Source organism: Tursiops truncatus, chromosome 11 (assembly GCF_011762595.2).
Source record: "Tursiops truncatus isolate mTurTru1 chromosome 11, mTurTru1.mat.Y, whole genome shotgun sequence".
NCBI classification, from domain to species: domain Eukaryota; kingdom Metazoa; phylum Chordata; class Mammalia; order Artiodactyla; family Delphinidae; genus Tursiops; species Tursiops truncatus.
In genome coordinates this window covers 21,038,275-21,063,842 of record NC_047044.1, presented here as the reverse complement: position 1 = coordinate 21,063,842, position 25,568 = coordinate 21,038,275, and the positions used below count along the sequence as shown (strand labels likewise).

General features: G+C 42.3%; 1 protein-coding gene across 1 annotated transcript in view; it reads left to right on the top strand.

Annotated features, from left to right (window-relative positions):
• The window catches only part of SLC17A8 (solute carrier family 17 member 8), a 67,131-nt gene that overhangs the window by 12,667 nt on the left and 28,896 nt on the right, over nt 1–25,568 (top strand). The window contains exons 2-3 of the mRNA XM_019918565.3: nt 2,757–2,959; nt 20,959–21,211. Of these exons, the coding sequence (XP_019774124.1) occupies nt 2,859–2,959; nt 20,959–21,211 (354 nt within the window). The 5' untranslated portion in view covers nt 2,757–2,858. The remainder of the gene's footprint in view (nt 1–2,756; nt 2,960–20,958; nt 21,212–25,568) is intronic.

Here is a 25,568-nt window from a genome sequence, read left to right as displayed (position 1 = left end):
ATGCCATTAGTCATCAGAGAAATGCAAATTAAAACCACAATGAGATACCATTTTATACCCACTTGAATGGTTATACAAAAAAAAAAAAAACAGACAACAAATATTGGTGAAGATGTCAGAAATGGGAGTCCTCATATATGCCACTGGGAATGTAAAATAGTGCTGCCACTTTGGAAAATAATTCGGCCGTTTCTTAAAAGTTTAAACATATACTTGCCTTACAGTCCACCAATTCCACTCCTAGGTATTTCCCCAAGAGAAATGAAAAGATTTTTCCACAGAAAGATTTGCACACAAATGTTCTTAACAATTGTATTCATAATAGCCAGAGATTGGAAGCAGCCTAAATGTCCATCAATGGATAGACACGATGTGGTATGTCCATACAATAAAATATACCACAGAAAGCAGAAAAGGAGGCACAAACTACTGACACAAGTTGTGACATGGACAAACCTGAAAATCATCATATTAAATGGAAGAAGCTAGACACAAGAGACAATATATTGTATGGTATATAGTGTGTTGATGCCATTTATATGAAATGTCTAGTAAAGGCAAATCTATAGAGAGAGAAAGATTGATGGTTGCCTGGGGCAGTGTGGGGTATGGGAGATGGGGACTAACTGTGAATATGAGGGTTATTTGGGGGATGATAGAAATGTTCTACCTCCTTTGTGCTTTATGGTGATGCTTCCACAACATGGTAAATTTACTAAAAATCATTGATTGTCCACTTGAAATAGGTGAATTGTGTGATATGCAAAATATACCTCAGTAAAGTCAGAGGAGGTAGTATGGGGTGGTGGGGGGGGAGGGGGTGGAAGAAAGGAGGAGGAGAGAGAGACAGAGACAGAGACAAAGACAGAGACAGAGAATGAGAATAGGACTGCATGGAGCCAGGCTGTGTGGATCTGAAATAGCAAGTCTAACCTCTCTTTGCCTCAGTTTCCTGTCAGTGAAGTTGGGGAAAATAACAATTAACTATCCACAAAGTAGTGTTGGAAAGATTGTGATAATATGTAAACAATGCTTAACACAAAGTTTGGACCATAAAGAGAGCTCAACAAATATTAGCCGTAATAATTATTATTATTATTATTATTATTGGTGGTAGTATTTAACCTACGGAGGATCCAGCTCTGATTTATATCAACTAAATTCAAATCCTGGAGAAGGATTTGGACTACGACTGCAGAGGGCAGTGACTCATCTTGTGGAAATGACTCTGGGGGAATCTGAGGGTCTAAAGCACAGGATTTGTCAGTCACCTGCAGGCTGGGGGTTGGAGCCCTGGAGCCTCACAGATGAAGGCTGTTTCTTCATGGCGGCATCATTTATGGAGGGGTCATCCTGCCGCCTATCAATGTGGGAGCAACACGTGCTATTTCTACTCCAACAACGATTTATGTTATACCACTACATTCCAGATCCTATTGGCTTGGAGGACAGGTGATTTGGGGGCACAGAGGAGGGATACCTAACTTTGTGTATGAGGATTTCTAGAGGAAGAGATATCCCTGTGAGACTTAAGAATTCCTTGACATCGGGCTCCCCTGGTGGTGCAGTGGTTGGGAGTCCGCCTGCCAATGCAGGGGACACGGGTTTGTGCCCCGGTCCGGGAAGATCCCACATGCCGCGGAGTGGCTGGGCCCGTGAGCCATGGCCGCTGAGCCTGCGCGTCTAGAGCCTTTGCTCCGCAACGGGAGAGGCCACAGCAGTGAGAGTCCTGCGTACCACCAAAAAAAAAAAAAAAAAAAGAATCCCTCGACATTTCCCAGATGAAGGGTGAGGAGAGTTATTCAGACAGAGGCTACAGTCTGAGTAAACCTCAGAGGTGATAGGGAGCTTGCTGAATTCAGTGAAAAGCTGACATAAAGAGCTGAGTGACAAGAAACAAGGCTGGAGCCCCACAGAGGGCCTTGTGTGCCATGGTAAAGAATTTAGACTTATCCCGAGGGTGAAGAGCAGTAAGCAGGTTCTAGGACCTGCTCAGTCATCTTCAGTTCAGTGGTCCCAGTGGCACTCACACACCACAACTTGAGTGATCCTGCTGTTGATCAGGACCAGATAAATGCCCTCCTAGAGGTTTGTGGCCTGGGTTTTGCATTTAGCCTCCTCAAGTGCAAGTGTTCCTCCAAGGACCACATCCATACTGGTGTCTCACAGAAAAAGTGTTTCACGCCTCCCTCGAGAGGCATAAGAGGCCATAATGTGGTCGCTGAGAGCCTGTCTTAGGGGCCAGACCTCAGAAAAGCAGAGGACTTGTGAATGTTTCACACACTTCGCCCTGGGTGCCTGCTCTGGCTGAGAGCGCATTAAAAGCCCCAGCGACCGAGGGGCAGGTATTGTCCTGGTTACTATGGCATCACCTTGGAAAGGATCGCTCAGGGAAAGCCACAGCTGAGCCGAGTGAGCCAGGAGGGGAATGTGGTCTGAAGCAGCAGGAGGGGCTGGAGATAGGCTGCAGATGCTGTCGCTGGTCTCGGGACACCTCGTGGGCTGGAGCCCACTTTAGCTTCTCCAGCTGCAGCCCAGGGCAGGAGCCGGGCTGTGCTTAGCCTCAGAGTGGCTGCCTGAGACAGCACCACAGGCTGCTGCTGAGCTGGGAGCTGAGAGGGGCCGAATTCCCGGTCACACACCACTTGGCCTCTCCTTTTTTTGGCAGGGGGTATTGTCTCATCTTGAAAGATTTGGGCTGGGTTTCATCTTCTTTTTGATTTTTAGTAGTCACCTGTATGAGAACTGACTTCCAGGTGTTCATCGAGGAAAGCAGAGTGGTCCCCACGCTGGAAATGAGAAAGGATGACAATTTCCGAGACTGACTGTTGACGGCTTGGAGATACCCCCTTTTCAAAATGCCTTTTAAAGCATTTGATACCTTCAAAGAAAAATTTCTGAAACCTGGAAAGGAAGGAGTGAAGAATGCTGTGGGGGATTCGTTGGGGATTTTACAAAGGTAAAGTTTGAATGCAAACTTTAGGTTTCTTTCTGAGTAGCTTCACATTGCTGGTGTTTGAAAGAGTGTGCCTCATGTTTTTAAAGCCACATTTAAAAAAGGAGTGAGTGGGTCAGATTAAAGGGCTTCTGGAGCCCCTTCTTGCTCCAACAGACTATGTGCCTAGAGGAAAGGATGCATCAAAACGATAAGGTTGAATTAGGAAAACATCGAGACAAACATTCTGCTTATACAGTAGGATTAGCACTTATTGGAGATGGTAATATTGCATTATTGTGTGTTTGGCATTGAATTAGAAAAGATTTAGGGAGATAATGTTTCATGTTAATTCAATACTAATAACAAAATCAGGAACCACTTTATATGGTTATGCTCTGAGCTGAAAAAATTTTTAAGAAGTTTTCACTTCATTTTTCACTATAAATGAAAATTAGGTATTTGCAAATTGTGTAGCTTGTAATATAAACTATATAAAGTGGTTCTTGATTGGGTAGTTTTCAAAGAGAAAGATAATTACACAATGGTGTGAAGAAAGTAACTTAAAAAATTAGTATTTAAAGCAGAAAATCTTACATGATTAAGTGGGAAAGTGTTAAGTACTATCATTGAATTGAATGTTTTTGTCCAAACCAAAAAATAAATCTTTTTTTAAAAAGTAAAATATATTACCATTGGAAGAGAGTTTGCCATAAATGAATGAAATGATGTGATATTTTAATTTGTGATTTTTAAAAGTAGACATAGTAAATGCCTTCCTAGGTCTTACAGATGAATTAATAAGCAGTCCTTATGTGCAAGGTAAAATGACTCCTTTAATCTCTCTGACATAAATAAATGTTAAAATATCCTTGATAGGTTTTTTATGATTATTTCTAATCCTGGTAAGTGAAAAATGCCACCTAGCATCTCCTTTTAACTTTTCTATCTATGTTTTCTGTTAAATTTAAAAACTAGCATTTGAAGGACTATTTCTAGGCACACTGAGATTCATTCCACTTCTTGTATTTTATAACACAAGGCCTCCTGTCAGTATTAAATTTTCCATTGTATCACTCTTGATGAGCTTAGCAGGAGAATTGGGTTGGGCACCTTATTATTTTGGTAATTAAAAACAAAAAACTTTCCATCAGAACTACACTGAATTATCATGTATAGATGAAAACCTACCTCAGTGACAGCAGGATAAACCAGCCAAACATAGGAAATGATTACAATAACCTATTCTTTTAAGAGTGTTTTATCCTTCCATTGAGCACTCCCAGGTAACGTTGTCTGGTGGTGTTCATTTGATTAAAAATGCAAAAGGAAGGCACAGTGGTTTAATTGGCATATTCAAGTGATGACAAAGGAATCTGACAAAGTCAGGAATAAAAACCACGACTTTGGACTAGTCACCATTACAATCACCAAACTCTGTGCCTTAGTTTATAAAATACTCAACCAAAAGTACTTAGGAGTGTTCTTCTCCAACTTTGTCTTTTAAAATTTAATCACTTTTTTCAGTAAGGGACTTATCCTAAATGCTGGTTTTACTGTGTTTGATTGGATGATCGCAAACTTGAAGATCCTTTTGTTTACCAGATTGGTTTACTTAGGGATATAACAAAATTAGTAATTTCCAAGTTGTGTGACCTCAACCCCAAATTAAGTTATATGTCTAGGACTCTGAAGAGTTTCCTCAGAACTGCATCATGGAACAATAAAAAAGCAGCTAGCCCAGTTCTGGAGACAGAGAATACACTAAATGAATGCTAGATACTATCATTGTTGTCATAATTGTAGAATGAATGTTTTTAGAATAAATAAAGCCAAATCGCACCTCTTCTTTCACTGATCCCTAGAGAGACACGATTGGCAAAGGAAGGGGAAAAAAAAGGCATTAATTGGCCGTCGATCTAAGTTGACGGATCCTCAGCTCTAGTGGTCTTTGAGCAACGCTCCAGAATTAGGGCTCCTCCAACAAAAACAGCTCTGCCACGCACTTGGTGTTAACCTCAAGTCTATAAGATAATTATATATAAAGTGCCTTGCCCAGAGCCTGGCTTGTAATGGACATTCCCTCCCCTCATTGATTTTTACATAAAACCAGTTGACGGAATCCAATGTGGAAAAAAAAAAAAAAAAAAAGACCTTAAAGAACTGTTTTCTGTTTTGTAAGGGGCAGGAATATTGGGAAGTTAGAAATCCCGACTTTCTAACTTAGCAATCAGTATAAATCATAAATGTCTAATAATGTTTAAGACTGAGATCATCATCTAGATGGCATTTTTAGATGTTTTTTGATCACAGAGTGTTCCTCTTGTTCAGGGGAGTGGCAGATGCACAGGAAAGCATCTGAAGTTTGCACATGGGGCTGATTAGAGCCAGGCATTATTAATCTTTCTAAAGACAGTCATTGATAAGAAGCAGCTGAACAATTCATCAGCTAAAGGTACAATAATATTTTTCAAATGTAGGAAGAAAGATGATGCATTCACTTACCGTCCAGTATTGGAACAGATAGACAGCATTACATTTGGAAATTCATGTCCAAAAACTGATATACAGATTTTTTTCAACTTAGATGATAATATGAGTACCCTCTAATTGCTTATGTGTAATAAATGATAATAATAAACACTTAGTATGTTCCAGGTACCGTAAAATTATTTAATTCTATTAACAATCCTGTGAGGTAGGGCCGATTATAATCACGGTTTTACAGATGAGAAAACTGAGGCACAGAGAGGTTAAGTAAATTGCCCACAGCTTATAAGTGGCAGAGCTGGGTTTCAGACCAGACATTTCTGCCCACCATTCTTAATCATTACACTATGCTGCACTCTAATCAACTGTCCGTTCTTCCCACTTGCTGTCTTGAAATTTAACCACTCACTTAGGCTTAGGGACTTACTTGGGCTGCAAAGTAGCCAGCAACATCTGGATCTTCAGGCAAGCATGCGCTTTTATCCTAATTAGTTATAGTATGGAAGGCTTTCCCCAAGGGAGACTGAGCGAGAGTCTGGTCTCCTTTTAGGTGTTCATATCTCCCCTTTAAAATGATGGTACCAATCCCTGTATTGTGTACATCTTCAGCATTCAGCGGTTGTGTATTGAATGTATGTACCAGCCGTGCACTGTCTGCTCCATAGACAAAGGCTAGTCTGTGAGACCAGGCTCTGAGATCAGGTGATCCTGGATTCCAATTGCCGTGACATCATTTACTTTCTGCCTGCACAACCTCAGGCAGCTTGCTCCCATGGTTGCAGTCAGGGTGATTCTATTAAAACAGATAGCATCTCTCCCCTGCTCACCACTAAGGCCTGCCCCTCACCCAGTTTCCCACCTCACTCAGAGTGAAAGCCAGTGTCCTTTCAATGGCTTTCAAGGTCCTACATGATCTGTAGGACTTTGAGAAATCTGACTTCATCTCTGACCTTCACTGCCTGCCTCACCCCACTCCAGCCACACTCTGTACTCTTACTGGAGCTCCCTGGACCCGTTCCTGTGCCAGCTTTTGGTTTTTCCTTTGAATTAATTTTTATGGGAGTATAGTTGCTTTACAATGTTGTGTTAGTTTATACTATACAGTGAAGTGAATCAGCTGTACGTATATATATATCCCCTCTTTTTTAGATTTCCTTCCCATTTAGGTCACCACATAGCATAGAGTAGAATTCCCTGTGCTTTACAGTAGGTTAGTTATCTATTTTATACATAGCATCAATAATGTGTATATGTCAATCCCAGTTCATGCCACCACCACCCCTTTCCCCTTGGTATCCATACGTTTGTACTCTACGTCTGTGTCTCTATTTCTGCTTTGCAAATAAGATCATCTATACCATTTTTCTAGATTCTACATATGTGTGTTAATATATGATATTTGTTTTTCTCCTTATGACTTACTTCACTCGGTATGACAGTCTCTAGGTCCATCCACGTCTCTACAAATGACCCACTTTTGTTCCTTTTCATGGCTGAGTAATATTCCATTGTATATATGTATCACATCTTCTTTATCCATTCCTCTGTTGATGGACATTTAGCTTGCTTCCATGACCTGGCTATTGTAAATAGTGCTGCAGTGAACATTGGGATGTGTGTGTCTGGATGTGATTTATTGAGGAGAGCTCTTCCTGGAAAAATTGGGAGAGAGGGAGTAAAGCAGGATAGGAAAGGAGAAAATGAAGCAGAGATGTGATCTCAGGTAACGCACAGGGACCAGGTCACAGTGGAAAGCTCTGGGGCATAACTGGCACTGGGTTGTCCCTTTGAGCAAAGGAACCAATCTTTTATGTCTCTGCATCAGTCAGTCATTGACTGTGGGTACCCCAGCAGGGATGGAGGTTTATAATGGAGGCCATGTAGTGGTGGGCAGTTCTCCTAAGAAGTGAGCAGCTGCAAGCGATTAGCAGCTGTAGAAGTGTGCTGGCTTGAGAAAAGGGACCTGGGCTGTGCGCTTATTGCACCATACAGATCCACTTGCTTCTCACATTCAGTTCACTCCATCCAGGTCCAGCTTCTCCAAGACCCTGTGGTCATAATTCCTGAGGAACCTTCAGGAGAAGAGTTGGTGGGATGCACTAGCTCTCTTTGCTCTGGCTGGTCCCTCCTTCCCACCCGTTCTCGAGTCCCCTCACTTCTGTTAACTTGCCTTGTGGGTTGATCCAGTCCTCAATCCCTGAGGGGTCTAATGCCCTGGTTAACATACCCTTACCAGTTATGGTTGCTGTATTTGAGTTACACTGGACAAGGCAATATCAGGAGACGTCTTAGTGCATGCCCTGAATGCCAAACATATGTCTTCTTGCTCCTGTGATGAAGCAACGGTCCTAACTCATCCTGCGGATCAGGACCAATTTCCCTTGCTACAGTGGTGACCCCTGGCCTTCCCTTTTGCTCTTGGTGTGAGGACCCCAACATGACTGGGCAGCAGTCATAGCCATATACTTAATGGGATTTTCATTGTATTCCCAAGTGGAAGAATTCTTCTTCGGGATTAGGACTTCTGGATCCACAGAGCCTAAAGTTGAAGAGATGAGGTAGCCCTCAAGTGGGTTACCAGGAATGATGGTTAGTGGGGCCACCCCTGCTTCTAACCCCTTGTTTCTCAGACCCATGTATTCTACCTATTGGGGGCAGAGTACCATACAATAATTGTTGGTTTATGGAATATACTGCACCCAGAAGGGTAGCACCCTATCCTCACAGAAATTTATCTCTAAGCTGATGCCTCAGCTGCTTCTTTAAGAGGCTTCCTCAGCTCTGGCAAGTAGCCAGCTCCTGGAAGGTGGGAGTTATGTGGTAGAGCCGGTGGATCCCATTGTCACGTACCTCTGAGATACCTCCTTTGCCATAAATTGGCTTCCTCGGGTTCTTGTTCACAGGGGGAATTCACTCATGGTCAGACTGAAAGGAGGAAGTCACTGATAGTCAAATCTACTTCAAAGATGTGCTCTGCTCAATTACTGAACCCCAAGAAGCTCTCAAGTTATTTAAAAAATCATAGCGGCCCTAATCTCTGACCACAATGCACTGATTACTAGAAATTAATGCACAATTATGTTTTTAAAGTCATCAGCCTCCTCTTGGCATCTCTACTTTGTCTAAGCTTCCGAGAGCCACACTAAGAGCTCATTAGAGTCATTTTCTTGGCCTTTGCCAGGATGTTAAATCCTGCGTCATGGGGGAATGCCCCCTGCATTAGTCTCCTAGGGCTGCTGTAACAAAACACCACAAACTTGGTGACTCCAAGTTATTCTCTCACAGTTCTGGAAGCCCAGGCTCAAGCTGTCAGCAGGGCCACGCTCTCTCCGAAGGCTCTGAAGGAGGATTCATCTTTGCCTCTTCCTCGCTTCTGGTGGTTGCTGGTGAATCCTTGGCCTTCCTCGGCTTGTAGACACATCACTCCAGTCTCTGCCTCTGTGGCCTTCTCCCCCTGGGTTTCTCTGTCTATGTGTTCAAAGCTCCCTCTTTTTATAGGGACACCAGTCATTGGATTAGGGTCTGCAGTAATCCAGTGTGACCTTGTTTTAACTTGATTACATCTTCAAAGAACCCATTTCCAAGTAAGGTCGGGTTCACAGGTATCAGGAGTTAGGACTTGAACTTATCCTTTGAGGGCAACATAATTCAACCTGACCTTCGTATTGACAAACTCTTCCTGATCCAATTTTATTACCCCTACATCTCCCTCAGAGCCAGCATGTTCAGAAACCATCCCCAGGCATACTTTTCTGCTTCCTGCTGGTAAATGTTAGTCAGATCCTGCTTGTTTCTTGGTGTATAACCCCTCCCTTCATTGGCAGGCACACCCAATATTTGCCTAATCTTTTCCAGCCTGGAACTCGGGGCTAATTATCGGTCTGGTGGTCAGAAAGGGAGGTGGGAGCAGATCTTGAAGAGCATCAGCGTCATCTCATAAATCACCTGCTCCGTTTGAGGCTAGTTTTCAAGTAAAAGGAGGAGGGACATCTGTCTTCCAAAAAGAAGCATGGCTGCATCTGCAGGTCCAGAGGGTTCAGAGGAATCTAGGGCTTTAGATGTTCAAGTGCATCTACCCTTTAACCCAGCACTCGGGTATCCTAGCATCCCAAGTTCTTAGGGTGCCATTTCTTATCAGGATCTCAGCTTGGGTGTAAGAGACCTCCCCAGCCTCAGAATTCTACCTTCTCTGGAGTTCTGCTATTTTTTTTTAAAACTAAGCTTTTGTTTTGGAATAATTTTAGATTCACAGGAAAGTTGCAAATATAGTACAGAACTTTTCTATTTACTCCTTACTTGGTTTCCTCTAATATTAACATCTTACATTATTATGGAACGGTTGTCAAAACTAAGACACCAACATTGGTGCATTACTAATTCAACTCCAACACTTCATTAAAATTTCATTAGTTTTTCCATTAATGTCTTTTTTCCTGTTCCAGGATCCAATCCAGGATACCACACTGCTCTTAGTCATCATGTCTCCTCTGATCTGTGACTCTCAGCCTTTTCTTGTTTTTCGTGACTTGAACGGTTTTGAGGAATACTGGTTGGGTATTTTGTTGAATGTTCCTCAATTTGAGCTGTCTGATATTTCTCTCATGATTAGACTAGGATTGTGAGTTTTTAGGAAGAATGCTACAAAGGCGAAATGCTTTTCTCATCACATCATATGGGGGAGGGGTACGTTGTATCAACATAACTTATCACTAGTGATGCTAACCTTGATTGCTTGGCTAAGGAAGTGTTTGCCGGGTATCTTCTCTTCCCGTGCTCTATTCTTTGGAAGCAAGTCACTAAGTCCAGCCCACACCCAGAGGGGATTCTGCCATTTTTACAATGAAGTCTTGTGCCTGATCTTCAACTTTGTTTGCCCTCCAACTGCAGGAGATGAGGGTCTCTTTAAAGGCTGACAAGGAAGTGACAGATGCTCACTTTTTCTTTTAAATTGGTAATTGATTGCCCCAATCCTGTTATTTTCTTTCTTCAGAGCATCAGTGGCATTTAACAATAGCCACTCAACTCTGTGGAGAAATTGCTATTTCTCCTATACCTCCCAAGTACCAGAGATATTGCGTGAACCACTGCATCCCCTTCCACCTGTATCCCAGCCCAGTTCACCACAGCTGAAAGTCTCAGCATTTGCACTGGTACCGCATACTGGGAACTATCAACACTCACCTACCACCAGTGTTGGGGTCCTCACTCCCAACCAGTTAGTGAGCTATCAAACTCTAAGATCTCATTCTTAGGGTTTGCTTCCTAGAACGACATTCTCTTAAGGACTCCCCACCTCAGGGGTCTTTCCAAGCAGCAGGACACAGGACCCTTCAGCTTTTAGACCCTTAGCCTCTCTCTTCTAACCACCTCTTATCTTCTCCTAGTCTGGCAGTAGATTTCCTTATCTAGGGCTTATTTTCTCTTTCCCCAATTTCCCACAAATATCTTTACAATAAGCAAGTCCTCTAAGTGCTTCTTCAAGGTTAGTGCTAGGACCATAGACTCAGTACCTATAGAGTGAAGCAGGCCACATTGTATTTTATGACAAAGACACATTTTAGTTGCCAACACACAGAAATAGTCTCTACTTCCACAAAGAACTATGCGGTGTCATTCAAAATTCTTCGTTGTAGTCAAGAGAATCCACTCTAGCTGAGGTGGAATGAAATTTAGTAAAGCGTGTTAGTAAGCTTTCAGATTCCTTGGGAGGACCAGATCTGGACACTCTACCTGCAGTAAAAAGGCAACAGAGAACACATTATGTCATATCACTAGAATGTTCTAGATAAAACAAAGCCACTACCAATGCTTGTCTCTAGGTACTAATTATGTTCCAGAATTCTGCCACAGAGTCACAGAGGAACCAGCTGCCTCCACCATTGCATGTGTCACCATTTGCATTGCCATTTCCCCTGCATACTGCATCCTCCTCTTGTTACTTCCTTTGGCACCTAAATCTCACACACACACTTCTGATTTGGCAGAGTCCGCGTCATAGCTAGCATCATAGCTACAAGAGAGCATAGGAAAAGTAGTTTTCTCTGCTGGTAAGACAGAGCTCAAAATATCAAGTGGCAGTTAGACATTGGGCAACCATAAATGATGGTTGTCTACTTCTTATGATTGTTCATAGTCTAGTTTTTATTTTTCTTCTTCTGATAGAGATATGAGTACAAAACATGTTTTTCTTTCCTCTTAACTTTAAGGAAAGCAACAGTGCTGGTGTAATGTTAAATGGCAACTGAGCTCAGTGTTGGGGTGACAATAGAGAGTGGTGGGGGCTGTAGTTAAAAGGAGAGTCAATTATAGCCATGAGAGAATGTGGACCTAATAATTCCAGACTTTCAGTTTTCAAAATAAGCCAGAAATCCAAGCGTTTTTGCTTGTTTGTTTTTGGAGCAATCTCCTGACTTTTAAACTCTGGCAATTCATCCAAATACTGGGAAAAAAAAACCCAAAACTCTATACATGCATCATACCATACAAAAAACATGTCTATGGGCCAGATGTGGCCATTGGGCTGTTGCTTCGTCACTGTAGCTTAGGCTTTTGGAATAAGCAAGCATAGAGTCTAAGTGTTTTTTCCCTGCTGTCCATTTTCCCACCGGACCTCCAACCAGCCAAGAAGACTTGTCTTCCCTGTATTGGACTCCAGGACTGGGGCACCCAATATGTCTGCCTGTGTGATCTCCCTTTTCCTCTGAGTCCCCTCCCTGGGTCACAGGTCTTGACTTGATCACTTGTCTTCCCTTCCTACTCGATCCTATGTGGATCTTTCTTTCAGCCTTGGTTGTATAGGAGTCTTTCTGCCAGTTTCCTGTGAGAATTGTTCCACATGTAGATGTATTTATGACGTGTTCATGGGGTAAGGTGGGGGCGGGGGGCGAGTTCCACATCCTCCTGCCCCACCATCTTTATCCCCTTCTTATCATTCCCTGATTGGGTAAGGCGTACTGACTCTCTGCTTTTATGAGGGGACAGGAAAGGGTGAAACTCCAGGAGGAAAACAAAAACAGCAGAGGTTAACACCTCAAAATCTGTGGAACTATGCTGGGTACTAGGGATACTTTGTTCCTGACTTTATGAGTTTATAGTCTACTGGAAGAGGCAAATAATATCTTTAAAAAATATACCAAAACAGGTACTGTGAGAGTATTGGCTGGGTGGGAGTTGACCAGGTGCATTTTCCTGAGATCCTTTGGAATCTGGAGCACTGAAAGCCACACTGATGAGATCCCATTTCAAATCCTAACCTAGCTCTGGGAGTCAGACTTTAAGTCCCTCCTCCTTCCTTTGGAAGTTTCCATTTATCGATTATTTATCAAGTGCTTTATAAACTTTATCTTATTTAGTGCTCACAAGAGTTCTATCCTCCATTCATGGAACTGAGGCCCAGTTAGGTTAAGTAACTTGCTCAAGGTTACACAGCTAATAAACACCAGACTCAGCTTTGGACCAGGACTGCCTGACTACAGAGCATGTTCTGCCTCTTTTATTTTGTGGTATACAGGCCTCTCACTGTTGTGGTCTCTCCCATTGCGGAGCACAGTCTCCAGACGCACAGGCTCAGCGGCCATGGCTCACGGGCCTAGCCGCTCCGCGGCATGTGGGATCTTCCTGGACCGGGGCATGAGCCCGTGTTCCCTGCATCGGTAGGCGGGCTCTCAACCACTGCGCCACCAGGGAAGCCCCTGTCTCTTTTTTTTAATTGATTTTTTTAACTAAATGAAAAATTCTTTAAATTCTACTGTGCTTTATAATTTTCAAAAGTTTCACACACATGATTTCATATAATCCCATAATATCCCTTCTTTCCCTCTACCCCTATATTTCCCCTCCCCCTTTCCCTCTCCCCACTGGAACTACTAGTTTGTTCTCTGTATCCGTGAGTCTGCTGCTTCTTTGTTTTATTCACTAGTTTGTTGTATTTTTTAGATTCCACATGTAAGTGATATCATACAGTATTTCTCTTAATCCCGCTTCAGTACTGCTTCTCTAGAACCTTTAAAACACATCTATTTAGGTGACGCACTTAATATTTTTAAGGTGCTTTCTGATTAGTTCCTATGTAGGAGCAGGCTTGATATCAAATCTGGATTATGTTTTCACCTCACCCACTGCCACTGGGTGACTCCTGGGCAAGGTTTTTTGTTTGTTTGTTTTTTGAGTTTTGGTCTTCTGAGCTGTAAGATGGGGATAAATCCTACTTCTCAAGATTGTTTTGAAGATCTCTCCCTCTCTCTCTCTTATGGGGTGCCTGCAGTGTAGAAGGTAGTCAATATCCTTCAACTTCCTTCTTCCAGTAGAGTAGCAGCTCAATGATTATGTGAAAAACAACCTAATGTAAATGTGAGCCTTTGGAAGGCAAATTAGAATACTGTATTAGTCTGCTCTGGTTGCCAAAACAAAGTGCCACAGACTGGGTAGAAACTTATTTTCTCACAGTTTTGGAAGCTGGAGCTCCAAAATCAAGGTGTTGGCAGGCTTGGTTTCCTCTGAGGCCTCTCCTCTTGGCTTGTAGATGGCTGCCTTCTTTCTGTGTCCTCACAGGACCTTTACTCTGGTGATGTGCTCTCCTGGTGTCTCTTTGTGTGTCCAGGTTTCCTCCTCTTGTAAAGACACAAGTCATATTGGATTAGGGCCCACCCATATGGGCCCTTATTTAATGTTAATTACCTCTTTAAAGTCCCTTTCTCCAAATACAGTCACATTCTGAGATGCTGGGGGTTAGGATTTAAGTAAATAAAGGGACTTCCCTCCTGGTCCAGTGGTTGAGACTTCACATTCCAAGACAGGGGTCCGGGTTTGATCCCTTGTCAGGGAGTTAAGATCCCACATGCCTTGTGGCCAAAAAACCAAAACATAAAACAGAAGCAATATTGTAACAAATTCAATAAAGACTTTAAAAATGATTCACATCAAAAAAAAAACTTAAAAAAAAAAGAGTAAGTAAATAAACTTTTTTTTTTTTTTTTTTTTTTTTTTTTTTGTACGCGAGCCTCTCACTGTTGTGGCCTCTCCCATTGCGGAGCACAGGCTCCGGACGCGCAGGCTCAGCGGCCATGGCTCACGGGCCCAGCCGCTCCGCAACATGTGGGATCTTCCCGGACCGGGGCACGAACCCGTGTCCCCTGCATCGGCATGCGGACTCTTAACCACTGCGCCACCAGGGATGCCCAAATAAACTTTTTAAAGTCATAAAATGATCTTTAGTTCTACTCAATTTGTACTCCATATATAGAACTCATTACCTGCAAAACAAAACCAAATCTCAATGATTACTGGAACATTTGAATTGGAAGTATACTTCTGCAGGTACTTAAAGGCCAGTTAGCATATCTTAAGCAATTATAATCCTGGGGCTTGATTGTTTACTGGACAGTTGTTTTTGTGAACCCTGGGCCTGTACTTGTCTAGTATATAAAGAGCTAGCAGCCCAGACCACAGACTGCAGCTATCTGTATTTGGAGAAACAGCAGCGATGAATGTCACCCTAGAAAGAATGAAGATTCTCTGATCTAAAAGACCAGCTGCAGGCAAACATCAATAGAAAACCAAGTATGATAAGCAGCACTTATGCATGATTGAAGTCCTCTACTTCGTAAGAAAGGAGTTCCTTTTTCTCATTTATTCTTTTAACCCCAAACCCCTTTAAAAAAAATAGCTTGTCACTGGGCAGGGATGAATAGATGCTTACCTCTGTCTGTAAAAGCTGTAAGTCAGGAGTGATGCCCAAAATTGATCCCTCAGTTCCATTCAGTTGACTAGGAATTCATGAGTCCAGGCACCATGCTGAGCCCTAGGAATAAAGATGAGGCAGAAATGGCTCCTGCCCTCAACATGCTCACAATCTATCGGAGAGAACTTCATTCATTCATGTTCTCAAATCAACACATACTTACTCCACACCTACTGTGCTAATGACAACAAATAACTAACTCCATGTGATAAGTGCACTAATAGAGGAAAGTATAAAACACTTAGGCAGGATCAGGGATGGTACAGTCCCTAACACTGAAGCAATACCTACCTGTTTACTGGTGGTAATATTTTCCTCTTGGTATTGTAGGCTCATTTAATCTGAACAACAGCTCTGTGAGATAAATATTATATTCATTTTACGGATGAGGAAATGTGAGATTCAGAAAGGCCAAGCTACTTGCCCAAAGTCACACAGCTAGTATATATGTGGCAGAGCTGCAACCAAACCTGGGTTAACTGACTGCCGCAAAGCCTGGTTTGTTCTAATAAGCAGGGTGAGGTAGTTTGGAATCTTCCTCTCCGAGCAACTTGGCTGTACAAGTAATGTCTCACCATTTTTCTGTTTTTAAAACAAATCAAATCTAACTCTGGTGGAAGTGAAGTTTCAGTTGATATAGGGGTGCCCCTCCTGCCACACCCAGGATGTGCAAAGGAGTCACAAACAACTCTGGAGCTTCCTCTAGTTGTTGACCCATGCTCATTCCTGGTCCCATGGTCACGTGAAGCCTGGTGACTCAGCTGCCACTTCAGGCAAGAGAAACTGAAACTGAAGGAAATCTACTCCCATGCTATTGTGTCCTCCCTCTGGAAGCTCTTAGGACATCCCAGGTGGCACCATGCACTCAGAGGGTGCTTGTGTTGGTTCATCTAAGAAGCAGATGCTAAAACTAGAATAGATGCACAAGAGATTTATTGAGGGAAAAGGGGAAGGAGCTATGGGAGCCTGGGAGAGCATTCAGACCACCACACTATCTGCATAAGAGAGAGGGAAAGAAGAAAGTTTAGGTAGGAAGAGTCTCAGACTCCACCACGGTACTAGGAAGTTTTGGCAAGGCCACTAGGGAGTCCTGCCTCTTGCAGGAAAGGGTCTGCCTTAAATCACTGCTGTGCTCCGTGCTTGCTGGAGAGCAGCCTGTGACAGTGTGGTCCTCGAGCCAAAGCCCTGGTGTACTCAGAGCACAGCAGCTGGGTCTGTCTTCACTTAAGCTCCTCAAGACCCCACAGTGCCTGAGAACGTTAGTCTGTATTACTTTTCATCCAAAGCATCTGCATACATATAGAGAGATGCTAAGCTTGTGAATGGTAACAATTTTATTAATAGCAATAATAATACTACTCACCATGTATTAATAGAAAGCTCTTTTATGTACCAGGCACTGCACTAAATAATTTACATGCATCATATCATTTAATCATTAAAACAACCTTATGACATAGCTATGATCATTAGCCCATTTTAGAGATGGTGATTGTTATGAACTGAATTGTGTCCCCTCCAAATTTGTATGTTGAAGTCCTAATTCCTGGTACTTTTTTTGTGTGTGTATGTTGGAAAACAGTTTATTTATTTTTAATAAAGATAGGAAGGAATTACACTGAAGTATTGATACTTATCTCCATGTTATGCAATTATAGGCAGTTTTTCTGCTTCTTTCAGATTAAACACAAAAGTATAAACTTATTTTTATAACCTGATAATTATTATAAAAACGGAAAAAGTGAACAAGTTGAATAGTCAGCTTCTAAAGGAGGAACTAGCTCATAAAACTTAAATGTTTAAACACACTACACAGTAAATAAGTTCTTACCATATATATAAAAACATCAGCAGATGAAATTCGTAGTATCCCAATAATTGCAGCCCCCAGCCTTCATCTAATCCCTGGTGAGGAATATGTATTTGGAGATAGGGTCTTTAAAGAGACAATTACATTAAAATGAGATAATTAGTTTGGACTCTAATCCACGTGACTGGTGTCCTTATAAGAAGAGGAAATTTGGACACAGAGAGACATAGATATACACAGAGGGAAGATGATGTGAAGATACAAGGAGAAGACAGACATCTACAAGCCAAGGAATGAAGCTTCAGAAGGAAGCTTGGCAATACCTTAATCTTGGACTTCTGGCCTCCAGAACAGTGAGAAAATAAAGTTTTGTTGTTTAAACCACTCAGTCTGTGGTACTTTGATATGGCAGCTCTGGCAAACTAATACCAGAATATTGTGGCTTAAAGTGGTCAAGTAACTTAGAGCCAAAGTCACAAAACTGGCACATGGGTGAAACAGCATTCAGCTTCTCTCATTCCAGAGCCCTTTCTCTTAAATATTCTCCTCTACTGGGTCATCCATGGTGACTGGGCTACAAAGTAAGAGATGACAAGGTGACTCAGGAAGATCTCTGAGACAGAACACAGCCTGGTGAGCTGGGAAACTCACATGAAAGGGAACTTGGCTGGACAGGCAGGAGAAAGGCTTCACATCTTGCCCCTACCCTTTACTGGCTCTGTGGTCTTGGCCAATCCACTCTTGCTTTCTGAACTACAGTTATAATTTGTGTCAAATGGAAGCATTAGATTTCCTGTCTCACTGAGCTGTTCTCACCATAGAATAAGATCATTATATGAAAGTGTAGGGAGAGGAAAGGGCAGAGGGAAAGAACTGAATTTGCTTCATACAAATATTAGTGTAGTTGTTATATATTATCCATGTTTTAGTGAATATTAATATTATTATAATGATGTATCAATATTAGATCATCAGTTTTCCATGCTATTCAAATTATATATGTTCTGATGCCAGAAATTCATGATGACCACTGGGGCTGCACATTATAAACAGTTTTATGATCCAAATAACTCTTAGACGTCAATATAAATGGCAATGAATAGCATTAATGCTCAGCCCAGCAGAGTGGACTCATTGAATGGTTATGAAGATTAATGTAATAAAAATAGCTGGCATATATTGAGTTTTCACATGTGTCAAGTTCTGTTCTAAATGATCTAATATAATAATTCACTTATGGCAATCCTAAGAACAATCCCATGAAGAAGAAACTATTATTATAATTCTCAGGTTACAGATGAGAAAACTGAAGCCCAGAGAGGTTAACTAGACCAAAGTCACACAGCTAAGTAAAAAGAAGAGTAAAAATTAAAACTAAGGGACACTGGTTCCTAGACTGGACATAGATTGGAGAAGAAATGCATCCAGGATGTCACCAAGTTTTTTGCCTGAGCAACCAAAGGAACAAACTTGTCATTACCTGGGATGGGAAATTAATTCCTTTTAGGGGAACTCAGTTTGGATATGTTAAGTTTGAGATGCTGATCATGTGTCCAAGAAGATGTCAAATAAGTCTAGATATGAAAATTGGGATCTGTCAGCATATGCATGGTATCTGTAGCCCAGAGGCAGAAAGTATAGATAGAAAACAAAAGAGATCTATGAACTGAGTCCTGGGTATCCAAGTGTTTACAGGTTGAGGAAGTAGGGAATCAGCTTAAGGGATAAAACAGAAGGAGTGGTCAGGGAATTAGGAGGAACACCAAGTGAGTGTGGTTTCTGTGAAGGAAACAAAGTAGTCAAGGAAGAAAGAATAATCAGTAGTGTCAAGTGATGCGGATAGGTTGAATAGGTGAGGACTGAAAATAGCCTTTGGGTTGAGCCACGTGGAGGGCATTGATGACCTTAAGAAGAACAGTTTTGGTGGACAGGTTGGGGGATACCTGGTTGGAGTGGGTCCAAGAGAGAATGGGACAAAGGGAAGTGAAGACAGTGACTTCCAAGTTTTCTTTTTTTATAAAAGGAAGGTGAGAAATAGGGGAGTAGCGGAAAGAGAAAGTGTTTTTACTTCAAATTTTAATGTGGGACAAATAAGAGCATATTTGTAGACAATAAGAATGATCTAGTAGAGAGGAAGAATAATTGATTAAGTATGGGGTAGGGATTTCCTTGAGTAGATGAGAGGCAATGAGATCTAGTGCCCAGGGAGAGAGGTTGGCCTTAGCTAGAAGCATGGACAACCATAGAACAAAGGAAGAACAAATTAGCATAAATACAGGTAGGTAGATAGGTACACAGGGAGGTTGCTGAAGTTCTCTTCTGATTACTTCCATATTCTTGCACATTTATTAAGCTACCACTCTGAACTCACACATTGAAAATGAAAGCTCTTTTTCCTGTTTTACTATTGCTCTTCACCTTGATTGCAACAAAACCTACATCATCCAGCAATTATAGCTGCTTGTGTATGTGTCTTTCTTTCCAAACAGCCTAAGAACTCAAGAAGGGCAAAGACCATGTCCCCTTCTTTATTGTTCCCTAACATTCAGCACAGTGCCTGACACACAGTAGGCACTCAATAAATATTTGATGAACTGAATTAAATCCAGTACATTTGCTTCTCTCTACATGTACTTTAACCTCATTTGCTTGAGTCATAAAAAGCTACCAAGATTATCTCTTCTGTGAATTGGTGGGCAAATTATTTGTGTTTCAGTCTGGTCTGTATTAGCTATTAGTGAATATGATACTCAGGAAAACGTATAAGCTTTGCTTATTTTTACAAAGACTTGGAACTTAATTGGGCGTCCTCAGAAGGGTTACAATATGTGAGAGGATGCATACAGCTCCTTTTATAATTGACAGATTGTGTTCAGTTTGCCCAATTACTCTTTTCTTTAAAGAAGGGAGTAAATTTACTGTAATAGATATACCATAATCTGAATTTATAGAACTCAGTGAGAAATCCTACCATCTGGTTAAAAATTGTCAGAGAATCACCTCCTTAGAAGAACCACCTAAGGAAGAAAGGATACACAACCAGTTTGTTGTGTGCTGTGATAGAAAACGTGTCTCCCTACCTCCATCTCGTATTTTATTAAGACTTAGAAAAAGAGGAAGAAAGAAAAACATCTGCATTAATTTTCTACTGTATATCTTTTTAGCAAGCTTCAAGTGACATTAAAATTAAGGTCAAACATAATAGTTAGCTGGGTCATGCAATGTGGATGAAGTCTCTGGATACTCTTTCAGCAGGAAGTTCAGTAAAGCATATATATATATTTTTTAATAAATTTATCTATTTTATTTATTTATTTTTGGCTGGGTTGGGTCTTCGTTGCTGTGTGTGGGCTTTCTCTAGTTGTGGTGAGTGAGGGCTACTCTTCATTGTGGTGCACGAGCTTCTCAATGTGATGGCTTCTCTTTCTTGCTGAGCATGGGCTGTAGGTGCGTGGGCTTCAGTAGCTGTGGCATTCAGGCTCAGTAGTTGTGGTGCGTGGGCTCTAGAGCACAGGCTCAGTAGTTGTGGCACACGGGCTTAGTTGCTCCATGGCATGTGGGATCTTCCCGGTCCAGGGCTTGAACCCATGTCCCCTGCATTGGCAGGTGGATTCTTAACCACTGCATCACCAGGGAAGTCCCAAGCATATTGTTGAGGACACAAACTCTGGACTTGGGCTTGCATCCCACCATAGATGACTTAGCTTCCTCATGTAGAAAAGGACAAGATAACACGATCTACCTCATGTGGTTGTTATGAGATTAAAACAACTTAATGCCTATAAAGGTGGAATATGATATCCAGAATATCAGTAATTTTAGCCATTATAGTTTATTTTAGTAATAATGATGATGATGATGTTAAAAAATGCAGGCTGCATCCTACTCTGGGTTTCCTATTTTCTTTCTTGGTACACTTTTTCTTCTTTTGTAGTACACTTTGTTTTTTTCCGTAATCCTGGTCTTTCTCTTTTTCCACTGTAGGAAAATTGATGGGACCAGTGAGGAAGAAGGTAACATTGAGCTGAATGAAGAAGGAAGGCCAGTGCAGGCATCCAAGCAGAGCCCCCCACTCTGTGACTGCCACTGCTGTGGCCTCCCCAAGCGCTACATCATTGCCATCATGAGCGGGCTGGGATTCTGCATTTCCTTTGGGATTCGGTGCAACCTTGGAGTTGCCATTGTGGAAATGGTCAACAACAACACTATATACGTTGATGGAAAACCGGAAATTCAGGTCAGTGTCTGTCTATGGTGGCAGTTCTTTCAGCCATGGCTGTATTAATGTTTTAAATTCTTAAAATAAAACACATAGGATTATAAAGGAAACCCATCATTTTATTTATTTATTTTTTTTTTTTGCTGTACGCGGGCCTCTCACTGTTGTGGCCTCTCCCGTTGCAGAGCACAGGCTCTGGACGCGCAGGCTCAGCAGCCATGGCTCACGGGCCCAGCCACTCTGCGGCATGTGGGATCTTCCCGGACCGGGGCACGAACCCGTGTCCCCTGCGTCGGCAGGCGGACTCTCAACAACTGCGCCACCAGGGAAGCCCAAAACCCATCATTTTAAAATACAGATATCGGTCTTCCCTGGTGGCACAGTGGTTAAGAATCTGCCTGCCAATGTAGGGGACATGGGTTCGAGCCCTGGTCTGGGAAGATCCCACATGCCATGGAGCAACTAAGCCATTGAGCCACAACTACTGAGCCTGCGCTCTAGAGCCTGCAAGCCACAACTACTGAGCCCGCATGCCACAACTACTGAAGCCCGTTCACATAGAGCCTGTGCTGTGCAACAAGAGAAGCCACCGCAATGAGAAGCCCACACATCACAATGAAGAGTAGCCCCCGCTCGCCACAACTAGAGAAAAGCCTGCGCGCAGCATCGAAGAACCAATGCAGCCAAAAATAAAATAAATAAATAAATAAAAATTAAGCAAAAAAATAAAATAAAATAAAGATACCAAAATATTTAAAAATCGAATTTGTGATATAGAAGCATATGGGCTTCTTTATGAAAATGTCAGATGACAAACTCTAGCAATGGGTCTAATAATTACTGTAATTTTGAAGTCTGAAGGAGAAGCAATAGTTTGAGATAGCAGCAACAACCATCATGTGATATGAACATATTTATAATTTCCACTAGTCACAGAGTCACAGGTACTGATAAATGACTGGGGTTTGTTTCCTGCATTCATAATTACAGGAAATGCTAAAGTTTAGATAGTGGAAATAAAGATGCTGATTTTTCCCCATTCGAGTTCATAGATCCACATGGTTCCATCCACGGACTCCAGGTTAAGAAACCCCGGTAAAAAGGTAAAGCATGGGGTGAGCGTCAAGAGAAGGAGGCAGCAAGTAAAGTGGGGTTAGGTCTTGCAGAGCCTGGTAAGCCATGAGGGGAGATAGGGGTGGGCTTTAAGCAAAGAAGTGGTATGGCCAAATCCATGCTGCAGAATGATCACTGCCCAGCCAGTTATCTCCAGTGGATTGGGACTGGAGTGAGTGGAAGCAGAAGGCCCAGTTCAAAGGCTGTTGTAGTCATAAGCACTTAAATGCTTTAAACACTCTGATGTCACTTAAATAGTATTGATTTTATGAATCACTGGAAAGATAAAATCTGGTTTGTTTTCTAAATGGTAGGCCTAGAGAAGGATTGAAATTATGGGAAAATAAAATGAAAATGTATGCCCAGTGGATACCCAACATATACGTATTTCATTGTATTGAACACACACACAGGAGTGACGCATGTGGAAATCCATCTGTTTGCAGAGAGACATCTAATAGTTCTCTGGTCCCTGCCCATATTCGGGGAAACATTTATTTGTTTATTTATTTTTAAAATTTATTTATTTTATTTATTTTTGGCTGTGTTGGGTCTTCATTGCTGCGTGCGGGGGCTTTCTCTAGTTGCGGCGAGCGGGGGCTACTCTTCGTTGCGGTGTGCAGGCTTCTCATTGCGGTGGCTTCTCTCATTGCAGAGCACAGTCTCTAGGTGCATGGGCTTCAGTAATGTGGCACACAGGCTCAGTAGGTGTGGCTCACAGGCTCAGTAGTTGTGGCTCGTGGGCTCTAGAGCGCACGCTCAGTAGTTGCAGTGCACATATTTAGCTGCTCCACAGCATGTGGGATCTTCCCGGACCAGGGCTTGAACCTGTGTTCCCTGCATTGGTAGGCAGATTCTTAACCACTGCCCCACCAGGGGAGCCCTGGGGAAACATTTAGATCAGAATTTTCCAAACTGGTGTCTGGAAATCATTGTTCTGTAGGCTGTGCTGTGAAGAAGGTGTCTTATGAACTGGGAGCCTTTACTGTGTCGTGTCCTATGAGAATCTCCAAGAGGGAGCTGTGGAGTGCATTGTTTCCTGGACTTGACTGCAGAATGCTTTCTTTCATGCCACATCTGTCTCTTGACAGAAACTGTTCCAGCATTACGTGGAACAGTTTCTGTCAAGCACCGGTTTGGGAAAATTTGATTTCAATTCATTAAAAAGAAGTCTTTAGTTGGCCGGCAGGTTTTTTGTTTATTGTTTTTTTTCCTTTTTCTTTTTGGCTAAGAGATTATTCTGCCAGAAGAAAAGGGTACCATGGAGATTCTTCTAACCATTCTCTTTTTGATGCCACAGCTGAATCTGTTTTAAAAGGATAGCCTGGTTGTTTATTTTGAGACGGGGAGGGAGGGCCGTAGAGGTGTGAGGGGGCATGTCATGCATTTTAAAAATAAAGAATGATGTATATTAGTGAGGTTGCAGATGTGTATCACATGCATTCTGGCCGCCTTTTGTGAGCAAGGGCAGCTAATTAAACTCGTCTGCTGAGGCCCGGATCAAAATGATATGCTGGTTTGCAGTTGTTTGTTGCCTGAAAAGATAGGCCTAGGTCAACAGAATTTGCTTGGAGGTATATGGAAAAGACATTTTGATAAACTTAAGGAACAATGCTGTGCGTGCTCTCTAGTTTCTATGGTTTTGCCCTCTGGAGTCTCAGAGAAACTGATTAAGATCTAAAATATGCTTTACATCATTTTCCCTGGCCTTATAACTAGGAGTTTAGTAGCATTTCAGAAGTTCCAATTTATAGCAGGCCATTTCTCTCTTATCCAAATAGAACAAAGCTTAGAAATCATCTGAGCATGTTCAACCCAAGGACAAAGATTTCACTAAGTATATTACAAAAGGCTCTCAATGGCTGGTATATTTGTTTGGTTGGTTTTATGGGAGAAAAACTAGGTATTTTGCACTGAGATATTTTAAAATCTTCGTTTTCAGCAGAGGGAGAGAAGTAAGCAGTGTGAATTGGTAGGTCTTGCAAATAAATGGCATATATTCTATTAGTGGTATAAAGGGTAGTTTTAGTTGATGTGTGAGTAATCATTTTTAGTTTAATAATTATGAGTTTTAAAACACGTGAATCACTTAGAACAGTGTCTGGCATGTGGTGAGCAATACATGACTAAAGTGTGAGCAACTTTGAGATTGGTTCCCATTACCCTCAGGAAAAACCCAAACTCCTCATGAATCATGAGCCCTGTAGGGTTAAGAAGAATTGGGCTTTGGAATTGGCCAGGCGTGGTTTCACACTTGACTCTGTTGTTTATTAGCTCTGGGACCTTGAGCAAGCTGCCCTTCTGTCTTGGTCAGGGATTGCTGGTTGCAAAGAATAGAATTGCAGGGAAACCAGCTGAAGTTAAGAAGGAAATTACAGTGGGGCTATAGGGGATCTCACGAAAGTGAAGGGCAGAAAGCAAATCTGCTGTGTATGTTTGTGCAGTCTGCACCCTGGACAGGGGAGCCCAGCCTGAGGTGGGACTAAAATCCAGGCTGTACCCTACTGTGGGGAGGAAAAGGAGCCAGGAAGGGCAGAGTGGAGCTGGACCTCATGGGAGCTAGGAAATCCTTAGCTTAGTCTCCAACTTGCTTGCTGTGCAGTGTCTCGCATCTGCTTCTCTCTGAGTCTGCTCCATTCTCCCAGGTCTCTCCATGGACTGCTGTTTTTGTTTTTTCCTTTTCCTTTTTTAAAAAATATTTATTTATTTATTTTTGGCTGCTTCGGGTCTTAGTTGCTGCACACAGGCTCTTTGTTGCGGCCCACGGGCTTCTCTCTAGTTGCCGCGTGGGTTACCAAGCACGTGGGCTCAGTAGTTGCGTTGCATGGACTTAGTTATCCCATGGCACGTGGGATCTCAGTTCCCCGACCAGGGATTGAACCCGTGTCCCCTGCATTGGAAGGCGGATTCTTAACCACTGGACCACCAGGGGAGTTCTTTTTTTTTTCTTTTTCCATGGCTTCTCACTGCCCTCCAAAGCTGAAGTTCTTTGAGTCGTTGCCTTGCTGGGGAGCTGACTTACTTGGCCCTGACTCCAGCGGGACTTGTTTCAATTGAAGTGTTCAGTATTGTCTAACTAGAATCTCTGGGTTCAGATTAGAGAGAGAGAGAGAGAGAGACAGGTGGACTGAGTCCATCCCATGCCTTGGCTCCCTCTACTCAGGTGTCCAGTCACAGGGGAGAGGCCCATGGCTCTGGGGGAGGAAGAGAATCCTCTTAGAAGGAAACATGTGTAGGGAGCCAGGAACTGGCATTTCTAGCA